This window comes from Lissotriton vulgaris, chromosome 9 (genome assembly GCF_964263255.1).
Source record: "Lissotriton vulgaris chromosome 9, aLisVul1.2, whole genome shotgun sequence".
NCBI lineage: Eukaryota > Metazoa > Chordata > Amphibia > Caudata > Salamandridae > Lissotriton > Lissotriton vulgaris.
This window is the reverse complement of record NC_141697.1, coordinates 956,005,476-956,025,834: the sequence shown is the minus strand read 5'-3', so window position 1 is coordinate 956,025,834 and position 20,359 is coordinate 956,005,476. Positions and strand designations below refer to the sequence as shown.

At 45.5% G+C, this 20,359-nt stretch overlaps 1 protein-coding gene across 2 annotated transcripts in view; it reads right to left on the bottom strand.

Annotated features, from left to right (window-relative positions):
* LOC147692604 (semaphorin-3B-like) overlaps positions 1 to 20,359 on the bottom strand; it is a 525,181-nt gene that overhangs the window by 65,992 nt on the left and 438,830 nt on the right. For both annotated transcript variants that reach the window (XM_086938809.1, XM_086938808.1), the window contains exons 5-7: positions 11,684 to 11,803; positions 6,198 to 6,291; positions 5,976 to 6,095 (exon numbers count right to left, since the gene is read on the bottom strand). In XM_086938809.1, coding sequence (XP_086794935.1) covers positions 5,976 to 6,095; positions 6,198 to 6,291; positions 11,684 to 11,803 — 334 coding nt within the window. The remainder of the gene's footprint in view (positions 1 to 5,975; positions 6,096 to 6,197; positions 6,292 to 11,683; positions 11,804 to 20,359) is intronic.

Here is a 20,359-nt window from a genome sequence, read left to right as displayed (position 1 = left end):
AGTTTATGGTCAATACATTTAACACTGTTTTTGGAACACTAATAACATTTGAAAATATCTGGACTAGCATGCACTTTTACTATTTGTTCTACTTGAGGGGTTCTGGCTATTTTATTTGAGTTTAACAGATCAGCAAGTGGTTGTTTTACAAACATGCCACAAGATGGCAGCAGAAATCCACTTGCTGCGATGCTCTATTCATCTGAACATTCCTCTGATAAGGACGCCTCCCTCCCCTTAGTTCCAGTGCGCCGCTGAAGTCATTCCTGTTATAGCAACGTTCTCCTGATAGCTTAATCTTTCTACGGTCCCAAAGGGTTCCTCCCTGTGTAAGTAACTGCTGCTGGAAGCACCTTCCCTGAAGTAGCAATGTTTCCCCGCACGCTCCCCACGCGCGTTCTATTGACGCAGGCATGCGTGCTCCAAGTGCAGCCACTGTGGGGTGGCGGCGATGAACGAGGCCAGAGGTTGAACAGATCACACATCTCATTCTCACAAGAGAGGGAGGGGAGGCTGCCCAGGAGAGAAGCAAGAGATGTCATACTCTGTGGTGGAAGTCTGCACTCCAGCTGTCTGTGGTGTTACTGAAGCTTTCACTGTAGCTGAACAAATCTCGGCCTCTCCCCCCATAAATGTAGTGCTTAATTTGTAGAACAAATGTGCCGGGGCCCTCGTTAGGAGGACCCTGCAGTTTGCACCACACATTGCCACTATACTTACACAACCACTAACCATCATCGCACTGCTATAAGTGCGACTGTTTAAGGCCACCGAAGCTTTAAGAAAGGCTTGAGTGGCTTGTTTTTATTGTATATTTAATTAACAAACAACTGTTCATCTTTAAATTACACAAGCAGCGCCACCCCGAGGCAGCTGTCATAAGTGCAGGTTCCCACAATTAAGTGCCGGTGCCCAGTACCGGATACCACTGGCTCAAATTAGGCACTGCCCAATTTCCAGGCAGTTTTCAGACCACATGTTGTGTGATGGCCAGCAAGATCACTGAACTTGTAATTCCTCTGTTAGCCTTTCGGCTGGATCAGGAATTCTGACCAACTCGTAATGCGAGCCTGTGTGTCTAGAAAGGAATCCTTCCATGTTTCTCCTTCATGGTCCCTCAGGCGCTAGCGGAGAAATGGCCAACCTGTCGCACTGCAGATATCGGTAGTAGATTCCATCGTGAGGGTAGGCCGTGAACCCAATTTTAGTTTTTTTGTTAGAATATCGTTAGCAAATATATCGTCTGACAAAAACAATAATGTTTTCAATATTGTTTACAAAAGGAGCATTGCATAGAATGTACATTTTCTAAAAATTCCAATGTAAATAATATTTAGGATATAACACCTGAAAGATGAAATCTTAGAACATTCAGGTACCACACCATATTTCCACGCAGATTCATCATAAATGATGCAACCAGAATTGATCTTGGCAGCCACAGTTTGGTACCATAGGCAGCATCAGGTTTTTTAATGATTCTGAAAATTAGGCCAATTTTGTTAAGTCCTTTCATCTTATAGCTCTTTCTGCGAAGTAACAGATTTGTTTACAGAGCAAGATCAACTTCTGCAACATCTGATTGTAGGGAGTTCTGGAGACCTACCCCTGGTGTTTACCTGGTGTCATGAGGGTCCATTGATACGGATGGTGCACTGATATGGATGCTGCACTGATAACGGATGGTCCACAGATAGGGATGATCCATTGATAGGGATGGCCCATTGATACCGGAAGGCAACGTGGAGACCAACTAAAACGGGATTGTGCTGGAGTATGATGAACCTTCCTGAGGGATGGGCCCTCAGTTCGTCGGATAAATGTGGAGGAGACGGCACCTGCTCAGACGTAAACTCTGACAGAAATAAATGATAAGTCACCGGAAGAATGAATGGTCATGTGGGCCTGTGGTAATGTGACCAAGAGAATTCAGGACCCCTTTTGAGGGATAAGGCACAGTAGCTTTTCGATCTTGGCAAAAAGTGACACAACGGAACAACCATTGGCCTTTCTGCATCATGCTTTGGTAAGAGTGTGGTCATCTTGAATTGGCTTGCCTAAAACATGGTTGAACCAAGAGAGATGTTAACTTAGCAGCTTTAGCACCACTCCATGGCAACTGAGATTTTGGAACTAAATGTGGAATGGATTGGCCTTCTAGCAGTGAAATAATGCACTTGTGATCCCACAGTATCACATCCGGGGACATTGTTGTCAACGATGTAGGTTTCACATAATCCTTTGAAAGCCAGAGAAGAAGACAAAAAGTGTAAACATTATTCTGGTCACCAAGAAAAGGTAACCTCTGCAGCCCTTGATGCAGTGCATGGTACAGACTCTGGTGGTCTCTGGTGGTTGAGAATAATCTGTAGATGAAGAACTTTAATACAGCTGTTGTATTTGAATATGTCAGAAACTGAGCATATTAGGGATCCCTCAGCGAGAGCTGCAGCATCGAAGGAGTAAGCACAACAAAGCTTTAGAAACACCGCCCTCTACAGTGATGCCAAGCAGGAGCAATTCAATCACCTGCACAAAAGCAGATTTGAACCATCAGGAGCCCGGCCTGAAAGATATAAATGAAACCATCCAATGCATAGAACAAACAGTTCTCATTACCCAGTCCAGCATCTCTAACAATCACCAACAATAGGCATTCTAGAATGTATGTTTGTTTGACAATGTCATCGGGGATTTTGAGATGTATTGTGGCTTGGCAGTTCGGGCTGAGCTGTTCCCAGAGGGAATAGGGTCAAGACTGATTTGCATATGGCTGGGTCCAAACTGGGGTGGTGTGGTGAGCAAAAGAATGATGGATTAAACCCATATCTCTTGACAGGGGGTGAATGTTTGCATTGTTCAGCATTTCGTCCATCAAATGTTTCTTTTGCATATGTCGCCCTAAGTGGGAAAGGTATGCCCAGGCGTGGGTCCCGTCAGGCACGGACCGTGCAGGGCGTTATCCCGGGGCGGTGACGTAAGGCAGGGGAGGGTCAGGGTGGGGGTTGTAAAATGTGGGATATGGACCATTACAGGTAAGTATCACATTTGGCGATGCAGCGTGGGCAACAAAATTCGTTTTATTTATATTTTTCGGTACTTACCTGTAATGGTCCATATCCCACATTTTACAACCCCCCACCTTGACCTTTCCCTGCCTTACGTCACTGCCCCGGTAGAACGCCCTGCACGGGCTGTGCCTGGGTCCCGTGCTCACTACAACACTGGATTCAAGTTAACCTTGCTGATGAAGGGTGATGCCCTGAAACCGGTCCCAGGATGCTTGTTTCCAGTCCAGGGAGGACCTGGCTTGGCAGTTCAGGCTGGGCTGTTCCCATAGGGAACAGGGTCAAGACTGATTTGCAGATGGCTGGGTCCAAACTGGGGTGGTGTGGTGAGCAAAGAGTGATGGATTAAACCTAGATCCTTGTGACTGGAGGTGAATGTTTGCATTGTTCAGCATTCCGTCCATCAATTGTTTCTTTTGCATCATTTACTAGATGGCCCCTTTTGAAGCAGCAGGCGTATTGGGCATCAGCCAGTAAACGTTTTGGCCAGCCTGCCCCTGCCATTAGATCTAGGATGTCCCTAACTTTGGAATGTTGAGCTGCCAGATACAGGGCGATTGCAATTGAAAATCTGCCTCAGCGACACATTCAAACATCGCAAAGGACAGAGAAAACCAACGTTGCAAGTGAAAGAATGCAGCCCTGGGCTCTTAGCGGTTCACCCCTCCCCCTCTATCCCTCCCCCCACCCTACCGCGCTTCATCCTGGAGACGCTGCAGAGCTTGCGGTCGCTGGGACATGTCTGTTACTTACAAAGTTGGAAGTAAATGTTTCCAGCCTAATAAAGACACCACTCTTTACTGACCCGAACCGCCAGCGGCTTCTCCTTGTTCCGTGCGGGAAACAGAGAAGAGGTGCCTTGCCTAATTTGTAAAATAATAAGTGCCAGGTTCAAAGTTTTGTTCAGAAGCCCGCGGCCGAAACCATTGAACGTCAGGGTGCTGAATGCAGTGTAGTCTTGATTCCACCTCATGCCTCATTAATCCACCATTAGACACCCCGCCTCTTTATTTCACGCTTGGAGGTTGATTTTTTTCCATGATTTCTCCCTTTGTCACAGTCTTTTTCCACATCTTTCTTCCTCCTTCCTTCCCTCTTTTGTGTTTTTCTCTCTCTTGCTCTGGATAAAAGTTTGTTGGGGAAAAGTAACTGCCAGTTCCCAAAAATGAGCGCCAGCGGGCCCCACCTCTAACCACCGGCTCAAATTAAGCACTGAAGCTGGTAGGCACGGAAGAAAGAAAGGTATTTTGTGCGCACATGCAAAACATCTAGGGCCAGATGCATCAAAGGGTTTTGCCCATTCTGTGTCTATGGGAAAATGGTTGATGCATATGGCCCTACTGTTTTGGAAGAATGTGATGGAAGTGAGACATTAGGCTCCTCGTCAGGAAAGACAGTTTAATCTCCTTCACTGTGACAATGAGGGAGAAGGAACGCTGAAATTAGGTAGGGAACCCACCTTTTCACTTTCAGGGACCACAATGCTGAATAAAACAGACGGGTGCTGGGTAGACTTTTTTTGTCGTAGGCAATTTGACATTTTGGTTTTCAGATGCACCAGCGACGTGCTTTATCGGGTGTTTGTTGGAACAATCGGGAACTTGTAGCTTGTGCTGCACTTGTAGCATGCTCAGTAGCGCCCCTAGTTTTCCCGTCTGTAGAGCAGGTCCTACCAACTGATAGACATAAGTAAAGGGGGGGGCATTAAGAATATGCCATACTCGCTAACCCTCCAAGAGCTATTTGCCCTAGAGGTGTAAAAGGCGTAGTCTCAACTCGAGGCTCATCTTCTCGCCTGCCCGGTGGATGGAGAAGAAGGACACCCTTACGGACACCTTCTTCCTGCCTCCAAGGTACAGGAGGATTAGAACCACCTTGGATGAGCTTCTTCTTCTCCTCCGATAAGGACAGTAAGGTAAGGACTCCCTCTGATACACTTCCTGCCCCTGGGTGGAGGATGAGGGCTTCTGTGGCTTTGTTTCATCCTCTCTGGCCCACAGCCACAGTGCCTTGAGGCTGTCAGTGTGGTTTCCTCTAGCTTCCCTCCGCATTCCATGTCCTGTGTATTTGTGAAAGGGTTACAGTGGGTCATATTCATGGCCCACACAATCCATCCATACCACCCACCATTCTCTGTACTTGTTAAAGGACTTTCTTGATAATGTGCCCTAAGATGGTTGCATGTGTTTGTGCATGAGTGCGAGTGTGGTACACATAATTTGGCAACTTCTGCTCAGCTCTGTGATTGCCAGGATGCCACGGGCCACTTAATGTCTTGGGCCTGCGCTCAACCTTTCCAAGACTTAAAATAGGGCGATGCGTGAGCCGGGTAAGAAGCAGCAAAGACTAGAGAAACGCTTGATGGCTAGACTGATTCTGAACCGCTTATCCTCCAACTCCACCACATGTCACGACAAACTGGAGTGGAAACCTCTCTCAAAAACCCCGATTTCAACCTGCAGAGCCCGATCCGCATGAACTTTAACACCACATGCTGGTCATGCCTCAGAGAGTGAGATTTTTAAGGTATGTTGATATTAAGGAAGAATATTGCTGTTGGCCATAATTCCACGTCTCTTCCTATATCCTAAATCCATGAGTGGCACTAACAATACCAATTTCAAATGCACTTTATTGGCATGACAATTAGAAAAAATCTTTCTAAAGTTGAGATGTTGGTTGACATATGCATTCTGTAAGGGTTTCTAACTGCGTATATTTTTTAAATTATGGAAGGTGCATGATGTTGGTATCCCCAGGTATGTGTCAATGATGCCTGGATGGTGCATTTCAGTACTCTGTTAAGCCACAACCTCTCACCATAATGTGTGTGTCACAGGAAACGATGTTTTTGAATGACCTTGCCCTGCACCCGCCATTTTACCATCTAAACTGAAATACCCTTACCGTTAAGCCACCGCGAGTCATGCTGCTCAGTCCTAATGGAGGGGCGCCTGCCGAGGCTGCGGAAAATGGTGAAGTCTCGCCCCATCAGATCTGTGGCCACCCCGGAATACAATTCCTCGCCTTTTGGGTGGAAGAAAGAAAGAGAAAGCATTTAAGAGCGAAAAAAAGAATTGCCGCACAATTGGGAGCCCACCCCCTACTCAGCGACATAAGCAATCTTACCTACAAGTACCGAAGCAGCAGTGTGCTTGGGATCATACGGGCTTCTTCCTTTCCCATCCTCCAACCTGTTGAGGTCGAGCCTGAAGACGGGTTCCTGAGATGGAGGACAAGGACAAGACAGGCAATGACATATACAATGTGCTAGTCAAGGGGGCCATGTAATGTGTCAGTAAAGGAGCCTGCCATTCCTCTAGCTGCATTTTCTGTTATAATAGATGGTTGTCATTTTTAAAAAGTCCCTTGATAACGAGATCTGGTTATTAACAAAGAACAAATAAAATGTTATCATTTTCAGTTACATTTTTAGGTTTTGCATCAGAAAATCTTTAAATGGTATTATGTCAACAACATAGATATCACTTCAGGCAAACACTTCTTCTCCAAAATGGTAATGTGTTAAAAATATTGTACACATACAGAGTCTAAAAGTTGAAGGTTAGGTATGTGGCTTGGTGGAGGTTAAACTGGGCACAAGTAGGCAGAAGTTGGGGCCACTCGTTTATGGTTCAGGATATATTATGAACCAGGCTCCTTTTAGTTTCTTTAGTGCATGCTCTTTGTGCCACGACTAGGGGCAGGCAAAGGTTTTATTATGCAAGCGGGGAGAGGATGTAGCCTTACGGCTAGAGCGGTCGACCTTGAAGCTGGGAAACCGGGTTCGAGTCTCGGCAACGACGCTCAACATCCGGTGATTCAGGGCAAATCACTTAATCTCCCCGTGCCTACCAAAAAATGAATGTGTCCATCTGTAACTAAACTGGTGCTCATGTAAAGTGCTCTGATACCTGGTATCTTCGGGTCTAGTTCGTGCTATATAAAACTCTTTAAACATTTTCTTTTTTTAAAGCAAGTGTGGCATGGCTCCCTATTTGTATGGTAATTTGCTTAGCTTTTCCTCAGGGGTGGTCTGAAATCTTGTGGCAATGGTAAATTGGTAGATTTGAAGGTACATCTTTGAAAGCAGCAGTCATGTTGCCAGTTGACACAAGTAAACAACAATAATCAAGAGAGAATGGATCACTTGTCCTGTCAAATCAGGGTCTTTATTGAGATCATATAAAAATCCTCATCAAATGTACACAGGCCGTTGGCGGTATATCTTGATTCCCCGCCTAGGTGTAGCGTTTCAGCATCATCATAGGGTTTTGATTTGGTAATATGCTGTCCTCCACCTGGAGGTAGACCGACTGATTTACAGTACTGTCCAGACATTAAAACAGTGAAAAAGTGCAAGTGCTCATGTGTAGATTGGTTAAAATTCTCTACTTCACTCTATAGCGCCAATATTTTATTCCAAGAAAAGTGAGGTGAGAAAGTAAAAAATAAATTTGGTGCGATTGTAGACCCAGTTACTAACCTACCGCACTATTAGGTCGACATGTTTCAGCCTTATTATAATTCTCAAGACTTTCTTCAGGACCAAATTACCAGGGTAGCTTGTTGCAGCCCCCTATCCCATTGGTTAACTTACTACTCACTTTGTAAACTCAGATCTGTAGTATCTGAGCGTTTGGCATATTTCTTCCTGGATGCCGCAGAGCGGTAAGGGCCTTGTCCCGATCCGATAAGTCTAAGACTTGTTCTGGCTCTGCGCGGCATCCCGTTCAACATGCTGCAACAAGCTACCCTAGTAATTTGGTCCTGAAGAAAGCCTCAAGAATTATAAGAAGGCTGAAACATGTCACCCTAATAGTGCGGTAGGCTAGTAACTGGGTCTGCAATCGCACCAAATTTGTTTTTTACTTTCTCACCTCACTTTTCTTGGAATAAAATATTGGCGCTATAGAGTGAAGTAGAGAATTTTAACCAATCTACACATGAGCACTTGCACTTTTTCACTGTTTTAATCTCTGGACACTACTGTAAATCAGTCGGTCTACCTCCAGGTGGAGGACAGCATATTACCAAATCAAAACCCTATGATGATGCTGAAACGCTACACCTAGGCGGAGAATCAAGATATACCGCCAACGGCCTGTGTACGTTTGATGAGGGTTTTTATATGATCTCAATAAAGACCCTGATTTGACAGGACAAGTGATCCATTCTCTTTTGATTATTGTTGTAACTTCAGGAAGCTGAATGGATCAAAGCTTCTTCGTCCCTCTTCCCTGATAATTACAGACATAAGTAAACAGCCTACAGGTTTATTGAAGATGGTAGATTCCAGTTTGCGTAGTAAATTGCCTCAACAGGAGAAGCATCCTCTGGGCTGGGCCCAGTCTGTGTCACTGCCACCCCAGCCACACAGTCATTAACCTACATTATTTGACCTCATAAGCTAGGCTGAGAAGTGCAGGGAAGACATTCCAAAAACTCATGAACATTTTGTAAATGAGTGCATATTTCGATTACCTTTTCCTCATGTGTGACTCAACTCAACATTCAAGAGGAAGTGGAACGCTAAGTTAAGTTTGCTTACAAAATGCTCATGAAAGTCAAGAGTTTCACATTGCAGTTCCCTTCAGGTAGAAAGAACAGTGTGGCCTTTGCATATTTTTGGGAGATTTTCACGAGATACAGGGGTGTTAAGAAAACATTTGGCAAACTCCTAACCATGACTAAGGTTTTTCTAGATTTGTGGGCCAGAGAGGATTTGGTTACTAACTTGACTCCTCTGTAGTGGCAGCGCAGGCAGGTACTACAAGGTATGTAGCTGCACTTACAGGCAGCACCATAAACACTCCTCATTATACGCCACTGACCACAGTACACTGTCCGTGCCACCAGTCAAATTTACAATTGGTGCCCCTGCGCTCAAATCTGCTCAAGCACTACATCTCATGAAATTGTGAACCCCCAAAACAGGCCTTAGCAACCTCAGTAATAGGAACGCTATCCTCTGTCCTATCGACTGCAGTAACTTTGACCCAGTCTCAAGCTTATCATTTGTTGCCACATTACTAGAAAGGGGTACCCTGTCCCTAAAAACATAATATCAACAGAGGCTTTAAATGCTTCACATCAAGGACAATTATTCATTCCTATTGTAAGTGTGACCTGGCTTGAAGCAGGTGATACTGGTCAAAGCAATAGTTCATTTGTAAAAGAAAGAGTGCCGGTACCCAAAGCTGTGCTCGGAAGCTCATGGCCGGCTCTGTTAAATGTCTGAGTGCCGAATACCAAAGCTGCGCTGTTCGGAATCCACCTCATGCTACTTTAATCCACTACCAGACACATTCTGCCCCTTTATTTCACTCCGGCAGGTTCCTGCTTTCTCCCCCTGTGACAGTTTTTCAGTCTTTTTCTTCCTCCTATTTCCCCCTTTGTGTATTTTTCCCTCTCTTGCTCTCGGAAAATGTTGGATAAGAAAAAATAAGTGCCGGTGGACCCCACCGGCAACCACTGGTGCAAATTAAACACTGGGTGAAAGTCAGTACAGGTAGGCCTTGCCTGTTCAGGCCTCCACAATCAGCAGCCCGCCACAGGTAGAGAATATACACTCCGCGTATGACTTCCCAAGTTGGTAAAATGATAAAAGAACCCCTTTAGCAGCTGACAAGCCGGTTTCAGGCACGTTAATGTCACTGAGATAGTCTTATGAATACCTGTCCCTTTGTGATGCTGTTAGGATGGAAGCATGGTTCTTGTAGGACATCTCACCTGCTTTCGATACTAGTGTGAAAGCCAGTTTGACAAATTTGTTGCATACCCTCAGGAATGGTCTGGCTACTAGCCTCCACCACTGTCTCTCAAATGGGAGAAATAATAAGGGCCTAAAGTCTCTTTGATATGCTTTATATTGATGACTTACAGCTGTATGTTAGGATCAGAACCTAACATATGTTTATTGGGGCCCTACCTTCCCTATATCAAATCAAGGATGACCAAGATGTGGCATTGTTTCAATGACTCTAAGACCCAATTCAGACTGGCAAAGCTTGAACAAAATCAAGAACTGAGCCTTGTTCTCAAACACTACAGGAAGAACATACCAAGGGAAATCTGTAGGGGACACAGATGAAAGGAAACACATGTAGAACAATCCATCTTGTCCAGGTTGTAAAGCATTTTCTTAAAAAAAGAAATGGCTCCTACCCCCAAAGCACATTCCGATAGCCAAACAAGCCCTTTTGTTCTCCCAACTTGATTAAACCAACTCGCTTCAAGCGGGCAGGGCAGAACAAAAGCTGATTTTCAAACACTGCCACTATGAATTAGTGCAGTAACACGACTCAACCATTTTCAAACACTGGGTCCATGCTCTCTCCCTGCCTCCCTCCCCACACTTTAAATACCTGTGTATCCCCACGAAGCCCTTTGGATGAAAAGCCTCACTTATCCAGCTAGCAAGCACATTCTTTGCAGCAAAAACCAACCCACAAAGAAAACCTCAGCAATTCTACCAGCAATCCCTGGATACAAGCAAACTGGTTCTGGCAGTACAGCATGTACAGCAACGACGTCATCACTCATAGCTGCTAGTGAACACCCCTGGGGATTTAGAAAAAGGCAGAAAACCGACTTCTTCAAAAAAAGTGCTGCCTAACAACTTTCAAAACCAATACTCACAATTTCATCTCAGTTTGCATCACTCCATTATTATGAATTGCCGCCGTAACGTGCCCACGCCGACTTCCTGAACATTGACGTTACTGCGGACTATACTATGTTACTGCCTACGAAACCCTCCAGAAGTTGCATTTCCTTGACCATGAGTCTAACCAAACAGTGGCACTGAAGAAAGACTGCACAACCAAGGACAGAGAGTTCACTGGCCACGTGTTCAACCGCCACACAATAACAGTACCACACTGACTAACATTGAGCACATGGGATTCTGTTGGGCCGTTGTTATACAGGATGCTTTTCGGTTACTGCCACACTTAATAACAAGTAGGGTTTGAGGCTGACGGATTCTTTATCAATGTCTGGTTTTAGCTGAATATTAATTTTGTTTCGGCTTAAAAGCAATATTGCATTTGACTGAAAATCCACATATGTTGGCTTTGGTAATAAGTGCGTAACACTAGCACTGTTCTATTAACAATACTCTAACCAGCTCCTATTGAGTAATGGCAGTGGTTGCTTGGACACTTCTACCCCTGGGAGCCACCGTAAGGAGTCCTGGCTAACCTTGATTTTCAAAGTACTCAGAATCCATTCGAGTAGGAGAAGGCATGGATAACAGATATGGAAGAATCCAGGAGAAGGCATGGATAACAGATATGGAAGAATCCAAGAGAAGGCATGGATAACAGATATGAAAGAATCCAGGAGAAGGCATGGATAACAGATAAGGAAGAATCCAGGAGAAGGCATGGATAACAGATATGGAAGAATCCAGGAGAAGGCATGGATAACAGATATGGAAGAATCCAAGAGAAGGCATGGATAACAGATATGGAAGAATCCAGGAGAAGGCATGGATAACAGATATGGAAGAATCCAAGAGAAGGCATGGATAACAGATATGGAACTGGTAGATGGTCCTTGATAGCTAACAGGATCTCTGTAAATGGACTCCATACACACACGCTGCTTACCTCAGACCTCTGTCCCACCTCCACGAAGGCACATGTGGGGTGGAAGGCGCCGGTTCCGCAGGCATAGAGGTGGGTTCGATTGTAGGAGTGCAGAATTTTGACGAAGTTCATGCAGTCACTCTGGAAGAAGAAGGCAACAGGGAGCTCAATATAACAGCTTCTAAGAGTGTGTGAGTGAATGTGTGTAAGAAGGTGAGTCCGCGTATGTGATGGTAGATGGGTGAGTTTGTGCGAGTGAGTGGACACATGACTGCATCAGAACAGAGATGACAGGTGAGCGGGTGGTTTAGTAGGCATGTTGGTCGGTGAATAAGTAGGTGAGACTAAGTGTGCGCCATTAGTTGGTTGAGTGTGCGCGAGTGACTAGGTACATGACTGGATCACTCATTTCTGGGTGGTTAACAGGCCAGTTAGCAGCTGAATAAGTAGGTGCGGTAGAAAGTGAGTGGTTGGTATGGTGAGTAAATGAGTAGGTGAATCGATGAAGTGTAATGATGGGACACTTGTTGTTTACGTAGTGCTTGGACTACTCAAGGTCCTGCGTGAAACACTGAGGTGGAAAGGAGAAAGGGACATGAGAGGCAAGTAGGAACCAAGAAGCAGGAAAAGAGAGAGTAGGGGAGAAGGAAGGAGGAAGCATGATGTTATCCCATGGCTGTTTCTCCAGTGATGCTTACAACACCTTAAAACTGCTTCAAGGCACTAAGAGAGAACACAATGGGGAAGAAGGAGTGAAGAGAGAGAAGGAAGAATGGGTATGTGGGGATAACTTGTGGATATAGATTACAGGACACTTCAGTTACAAAGCTTTATCTCTGTGCTCAGAGAAGAATTCAGAAAGGCAGTCGATACCTGGTATTTAAAGCAACAGATACCCTTTCATGCCAACTGCACAGAATCACACATTCACAATTCGGATTTTTAAAAATGGAATCCCTGACATCCTCACACGCTATTTTTACCACACACACAATGTGATGACACACGGGGACCACCAGTCCCACTTCCCATGCCCATATTCTGCTTTTTAAAAATACACATGTATCAATAAAAAATCCATACCACCTCTCCAGCTTTACACTGAGTAATCATTCCCCTGTGCCTATCCAGGCTATTTTGAAATAATTTGGTTATCATTGCTGTATGAAAAATATGGCTTAATGCAGTGGTCTTCAAACGTTTCAATGCCGCGCCCGTAGTTTAAAAAAAAAATCATTGGGGCCCTCTCAGAATTTTTCATAATTATTTTATTAAATTGCCAATGTTTAAACATGTCTAGACCTATTTAAACATTGCATTCATGTTAGTTACTGTTTTTAAAATGCCATTAAATACATGATTGGCAAACATACTATTCTGGTCAGGCAGGCCTTACTAACACGTAGAAAGATCCACAGTGTGATTATTAGAAGTAGGGGTTTTGAAAAATATTTGGAGTCCCTTCCCTTTTGACATATACTCCTAGCTAGGATATAAATAATAAAACATGTAAATGATGGCCCATTGCAGAGCGGTTTACCACCACTCATCTTTTTCAGCTTAAACAAAGCACTGTTATCAGCATAATGCTCTTTTTGGCCAGAGCCTTGACCTTTGTTTTTTTCAGTAAATTTCTGAGGTTTTTTTTAATGCAAAGTAAGATATTCTTACCATACCTGTAGTAAAATTACATTTCGTATCTTGAAAACAAACTTACAGGAAGATATTGTAATAGAAATGGCCAAGTTCCTATGTTGGATGTGGGCCATCCGAAGGAATAATATGAAGAAATGAAGTACTATGAATGCCAACCTTACTTTGTAATAATGTTATGTATTTATACAGATTTGTAGTGAGGGAGTCTTGGAGCTGTATCAAACTGCCTTTTATTTTTTTATATTATGTCGCTGTCCGCTAGTAGTTGTGATTATGAAATGTTTTTTTAATACCGCAAAAAAATCATTGTCAGGGACCATATGCGCAATACCGATATACCCTAAATATTTTCAACTCAATATTTTTAAAATTGGTTAATTAACTTCTTTTATCTGTAATATAGTATGGTTTTATGGTAACCAAAAATGTAGCACTCAATGGTTGTATTGTGTCTTTAATGATTGAAAAAAATCGAAATAAAGACTGATTTGAATTTGAATGTCACTTTAACTTTTGTGTTTTTTTCAGTGAATTTTTAGGGTATGCTTAACATATAAAGTAATATTTTATTACCATGCATAAGACCAAGCCTTGCAGGCCACGTGTGGCAAGGAGTTGGTTGCAGACAGGAGTTGGCTGCAGGTCTGTACACAACCCCTACCCCCAAGGTCTTACTCCCAGCCCCCTAGGAGCACCTAACACCCTGCAGGTACCAGCCTTGTCTGTTTGCGGCAACCCACCACAGACATTCAAGCGCCCCACCCACTCAGCCCACTCAGACCCAGCTGGGCGCCCAGGAGGCCGCAGTCTGGAACCTTCTCCAGACCCCTCGCAGCGGTGTCATATCTGAGATGTCTGGAATAACTCGACAGAAGAGATGCCTCCCTGCGCCAGCTGCCCGTGATTAATGGACAGTAAATATTACACCAGGGGTGTCCAGAGCAAGCGACAGCAAGACGGCACAGCGCAGGAATGCGCTGCCTCCCTCCCCCCGACCCGCCCCCGACAAACTCCCTTCTGAAACAAAGCCTCGGTTTATTCTCCTAAAGAGAGGCATTTAATAGTGTCAGCTTCCGCACTTGGCTCGTCGTCTTACAGTGACGAGAACACTGTTTTATTATATGGAATTACAGACTTCACAGCGCTTTGAAGATTATATAGCGCCGCTGTCCTCACATGACTTACAGAACGAGGTCTTACGTCATGCAGCACTTTCAGTCTTAAGACCTCACAGTGCTTTTGCACACAAGATATTCATTATACAGCACCGTTTGCACTCAAGGCGCTTTACAGACAGGTTGCACACTATATAGCGCCTCTGTCCTCGGAACACTTTAGAGACCGCTAACAGAGTACAGCACTGTCTAACCTCGTACCTCACGGTGCTTTATAATTATAAACATATTAATCACATCAGTCCTCGCAGCACTTTACAGACATGCTCCACATACAGCACCGTTTGCCCTCAAACCTCAATGCGCTTTATAGACAGGTTGCACACTCTATAGCGCCTCTGTCCTCAGAAGGCTTTACAGACCGCTTACACAGAGGACAACACTGTCTAGCCTTGTACTTCACGGTGCTTTACAAACATATAAACCAATACATCAGCCTTCTTAGCGCTTCCGGACACATCATACCTCAAACAGTGTTTTACAGACATGCGCACTTTGTTCTTAGACGTCAAAGCAGTAAGCACTTTACAGGCAGGTTAAACTGCATACTGCGTCTGTCTTCGGGACACTTTACAGACAGCTTTACAGAACAGTTACAAGGTACACAGACCCGTATATCTTCAGACTTCAGGCCGTTTTATGGACGGATTGTTCACATGGGCGTTGCTACCATTGGTGCAGCAGGTGCAGTGGCACCCGGGCCGATAGCCATAAAGGGCCCGTTGAACCCTGATACTGTCTGTTTACTACCACAGCAGCAGTCAAAGGAGCAGTTTCCTTTCTTGCAGCATGTGCCCACGACATCTTTGCTACGCGACTTTGTTACTCAGTAGACGTTGTACAGGTTACCTTGAATGCACCGCAAGACTTCGTGTTACACATGCATTGAAAGTTCCCTTTCCCGCCCAACGGTGGCCCTGATGGACAAAAGGTTGCGCGCGGGTTCTGTGTTTAAGTGCAATGCGCAGGCAAAAATCTTTTACAAGGGTCTCGATGCCACAAAAGAGCCTCATTGTGAACTGCACCCTGGGGAAAGCATTCAGTAGAAGAGACAATGAGGCCGCTGCCTGCTCCTGCTGACGCCTGCTGCTCGCGCAGGCAGAATGTGAGCTGTCAACTTGACAGCTAAGCTTCCACATTGCAAACAACAACATGCATTGCACTGCTGACATGCAATTAGGCACTTTTGTGCATTGGAGATTGTTCTGCGTTCGCTTGACTTGCAAATACAAAGAATGTTTGTGCACCAGGACCCACATTTCTGTCCCCACCGCCCGTCCTGTCCCCTCCCAACCACAGGCTTCACTAGCCCCATATGGGCTCCCATTTTAGCATACCCGCAGGGCCCCCACACCTGAATCTGTGTTTTGGCTCGGTGAAAAGTGAAACCCAAGCGTGAAGACAGTGGCATAGGTCGGTCACAGGCCAGCTGCCAGAAATGAGATGGTGTCTTGGGAGAAACCCTGCGCCAAGGCTGCAGGCTACTGGGAGCTTAGCCCTCTGCTCACCATTGAAGGGCAGAGGGCACACTGGGAGGCAGCTTCCACAATCTGTCCCCTTTCAGACACGGGTCCTAGAGTCTTTCCCTTGAACTGCTCATCTCGCCGGGTCACCACTGGCCATTCTTATGGAGCACCAATCAGCCATGGGCGTGAAAGGTATGTTTAAAGCAGGGGTCTCCAAACATGTCCTGGAGGGCCGGATCCATGCCAGATATTTTGGATATCCCCATTGAGATACATGTAGTTATTTTAAGAATCTGGAATGGATCCGGCCCTCCAGGACCGGTTTGGAGACCCCTGGAAAGGGTTGGCCATGAGCATCCACAGTTGTATGTGGCCAGGTGACTGATGACTTCAGTGGCCACCTGCATCAACTACAGAAATCAGTGTGAGTCCAAGGTCACGGGGTCAGCACGGGCCACACATTCTTCCCCCTTTCATGAGTCATAAAATGAATACAGTGTAATTAGGTGACAATATAAAAGTATTTATTATCTGTCACTATTACCAAAATACCCCCAAAGTGGATGAATACTTTACATATCTGGCTGTTCATGGACAGCATAAGGTTCTACACATTCTGTGTGATCTTTGAAACGGTTCCTTTCAAAAGCAGGTAGTAAATTATAGACTACAAAAGTTACAATACTAAACTAATGTATATTGTTTAACTTTATCTTTGTCTACTAATCGGTCCGATCGGTGTAATTTTTTTGAGATGGACTTGTAGTGTACTGACAGATATTTAATATTTTGTATTGTATGATGACACCTCTATTGTTTCAATAAAAACATTTCTGAACTTAAAAAAAAATACTAAACTAATGTCAAGGGATCCCTTACTTGTATCAGCTAAAACTGAATCTACACTTCCCTAGTCTGCTGCAGCATTTACCACCTATCCCCTGCCCTATGAGGCTGCACCTCTAAGTGGAAGGAACAAAGCAACCAGCCTGGGCATGAGAGGGTTCATCTTATTGCAGCAAGGCTACTTTTTGTCCATCTCTAGACCAGTATCTAAAACTTGCTAGAAAAGTGTTTGAAAAAAGCATGTGAGCATACAGGGCTCACCATTTGAAAATCGAGTGTAGGTCACACTTATATCTGGGAGTTAATGCTTTGTGAATCAGGCCTCGTTGTTTAGGTCCAATGTACAACTAAGACCAGAATAAAACACAGCCACTCCTAGAGAAATCTTCGCGAATAAAGCCCTCTATTTCTTCTGTCCGATCACCTTCCTCCTCACGTGCAGGTTTTTTTTTCCCCAAGAACACGCCGAAGACCTGTTATTGATAACCCGGTAATTTTACCCTAAGAGCAGGTGGTGTCTTTAGGCCAATGTCCACAGACATCTGATCAGTGAACCATGTGTTTGAGGAATCGGAGGACAAAGAACCAGTCTCAAGTGATAGATACGCTTCCTGGTTGAGCCAGCAGAACCTGGCCTTTGTGCTGAGAATAGTCCTGCCTGTAGGGATATCTGGAATTAAAAAAAAGACCTTTGCATATTATAGGTCTGTGGGACTGCGGAGGAGCCAGTGGAATATAAGGTTTTGGCCTTTCAAAAGACTTCCCCGGGATACACCAAAATAAGCCAGTCTGTCTTTTGTTGTTAGAAGGGGTAGAAGAGGGCAGCAGGGCAGGTGATTTATCCATAAACTCCCTTACAAATCGTAAGGGAGTTTATGGAAAACGATTAAACATTAACACCATGAAAAGTGACTTTAGAGAGAGGATATGGTGCCAACTGGGTAGAGAGGCAGCAATGACGTCACTGCAAGCAGTCTCAGAAAAGGACAATTACACGTTTCTAAAATGCGTGGGAGTTAAGAATGAACTAGTCTGACTAGGGGCAAGGGACTTTAACTTTTTCCCAAGAGGCCTAGGAACCACAGAGAAGGAGGGACAGCCCAGGGCCTGCAAAAATGAGTCAGGGGACCGAGCAGGGGGCTTCAGAGCAAAGTAGGCATCAGTCATGTAGAATTGCTAGAAGAAGGGGCTGGAATAAAGTGTCTAGTGCTTTGTTGCTTAGAGTGTATTTAGTGACGGGGAGGGGGGGGGGGGTGAGGATGTAACTTGGGAGTCCCATGGCACGTCACTATTAAAGGAACATGTTTACAATTCAAAGATGTGCTGGTGGGTCCTTTGTCTATGTTCCCCAACGTTGGGCCTCTTTAGCACCTGACGCCCGGGCTCCCTCCTTTTCACAGGTGGAGGGCCAGCCGTGCGGCTGCAGGTGGCGGGACGGGGGTGGGGACAAAGGCAGAAACAGGGTTTGTGTCAGTAGTGAAGCCCGATTCTCCTCCCCACGTACATCGAGAAGCGGGAGCTCCACGGGGCAGGTGTCCCTCTTCAGTTTCTCTCATATTCGACGCAGCAGGAGACGAGTGACCCTCCCCTCCGGTCTGCAGCACACCTTGCGGCGGCTTCCCCGTCTCGTGCTCTGTCGACAGGCTTCTGTTTCACCCAAGGCCCTGCAGAGAGATAAGCGCTTTACGTCCCTGTTTGTTTTGCTGACCTTTTGACCTGGCTGGTCACGATCTGGAGTCAGAGGCCTCAGGCTCAGGGTGAAAGAGCAGGTTGCAGAGGTCAACGCCTTTGCAGGGCACTTCCATCTGCAGCCACTGTAGAGGGGTCTAGCTGTGAGGGTTCGGGAGTGGGTGAACATCAGTGCTCGAGTTGGGGTACCACGCGGGTGGACGGCGTCCCCCCACTTATTTTACCGGGAGCTTGATAACTGGAGCAAATGGAGGCACACATTCACTCTTTGGCCTCTCTGGGGCGAGATCGGAGCTCATTCAGAACGCTGCTCATGCGCTGGCTTCTCTGATGCAATCGCATCTAAGGGGTGAGCGAGGGAAGGCAATGAGTCTGATGGTGCAAGCCACCTTTCGTAATGTCACTTCCTGTTGTGACGTCAGCGACCCCCACTTCTTTTTTTAAGACTTTTGCCCTGGTGAACATGAAGTAGCAGTGCAATAAGGGATCTGGGACGCCCCCAAATTATCGGTGTGGTGGCCTAGTCCAGGCTCGGGCACGGGTATTCCAAAGCGCAGTAGGGTATAAAGTGGTCCTTCCTTCCAGGGTACCTAAGATTGGGGTGCCAATGCTTTAGGGGAGGACATGGAATATGGGACAGAGGAACAGCTATGCCCCCCTATCGCTCCATGCCGAGTCTAACCTTAATTAGTGAGAATGAGGGGTGAAAGGTTCCAATCCCTTATTGGCCGTTTATTGAGCAAAGGTCCCTCTTTTTTGTCAAGCTTGCCCTCGGCAGGGGGAAACCCCTAACCCCCTATTGTAGAACGTTTGAGAAAGGCTGTTCTCCTACATACTATTACTAATATAGTAACACCTTATTAAAACTACAAAATGAACCATCGTGGGATTGGAATTTTTCCATAATAAGCTATAAGAAACAAAGCTTGCCCTGACATACCTTTTCTCTGACACTGGTATGACCATGGGGAGACGACCGCAGCATATCCCCTGCCCCTGGCATCTTGCGTGGGTGGTGTAGTCCAGGGGTGTGTGTGTGAGGGGTGCGATGGGTAGGGATTAGTAGAGGGTTTGTAAGGGCGGTGCAAGAGGGGTCTTGGGAAACGTGCTAGCAGGAGTGTCATTTCGTAGCTGAGACAACCAGCGTGTCCTCAACTCAGCATAGAAGCCGTCTCCACCGAACACTATGGAGGCGGGAAGAAAAAGTAAGATGGTTGGACTCCGATGTGTAGGGCCTGCTTGAAGAGACATGTTTTCAAACTGAACTAAAGATGGTGGAAGGGGCAGGTGAGAAGACAAGGATGGCCCCTGTCCTGAAGCTCTGGACTAGCGAATTCCCTGACCAAGAGGTGTCCATCCCTAGTTCCTAAAGTAGGGCTTTGGGAAGGTCCATTTTAGAAATGAACGACAAGGCTGTTACTTCCCCAGGCCTGGGCTTTCTCTCGACTTCCATGGTTGTTATTGTGGACTTGGCCGGCATTTCACTGAGTATACTCTACCAAAGGTGGGAGGTCGGAAGCAAACGTTTTGGATTCGTAGACCATTTGTAGACTAACAGAACTTGACTGTCAGAGGGCTTGTGTGTTTTTTCTCCGGCCTCATAAACAGTGGGAAGACAGCTTTGATCCTGATAATAGTGTACTTGGTAACCATGTCAAGATTTTTAGGACTTGGTTTATGCAGCCTACCTTTGTGTGCCAGTCAGCCATAAAGCTGGAAAGTCTCGCACCGTCTCTCAGGCTACAATGAGGTGTTTGACATTCAATTCTGGCAGCATTCCACTAATCCGGGCCTGTGATCACAAAAGAGTCTATAATAACTTTTAAACCTGTGTTCTAAAAAAAAAATCCCATGGGTGTTTACAA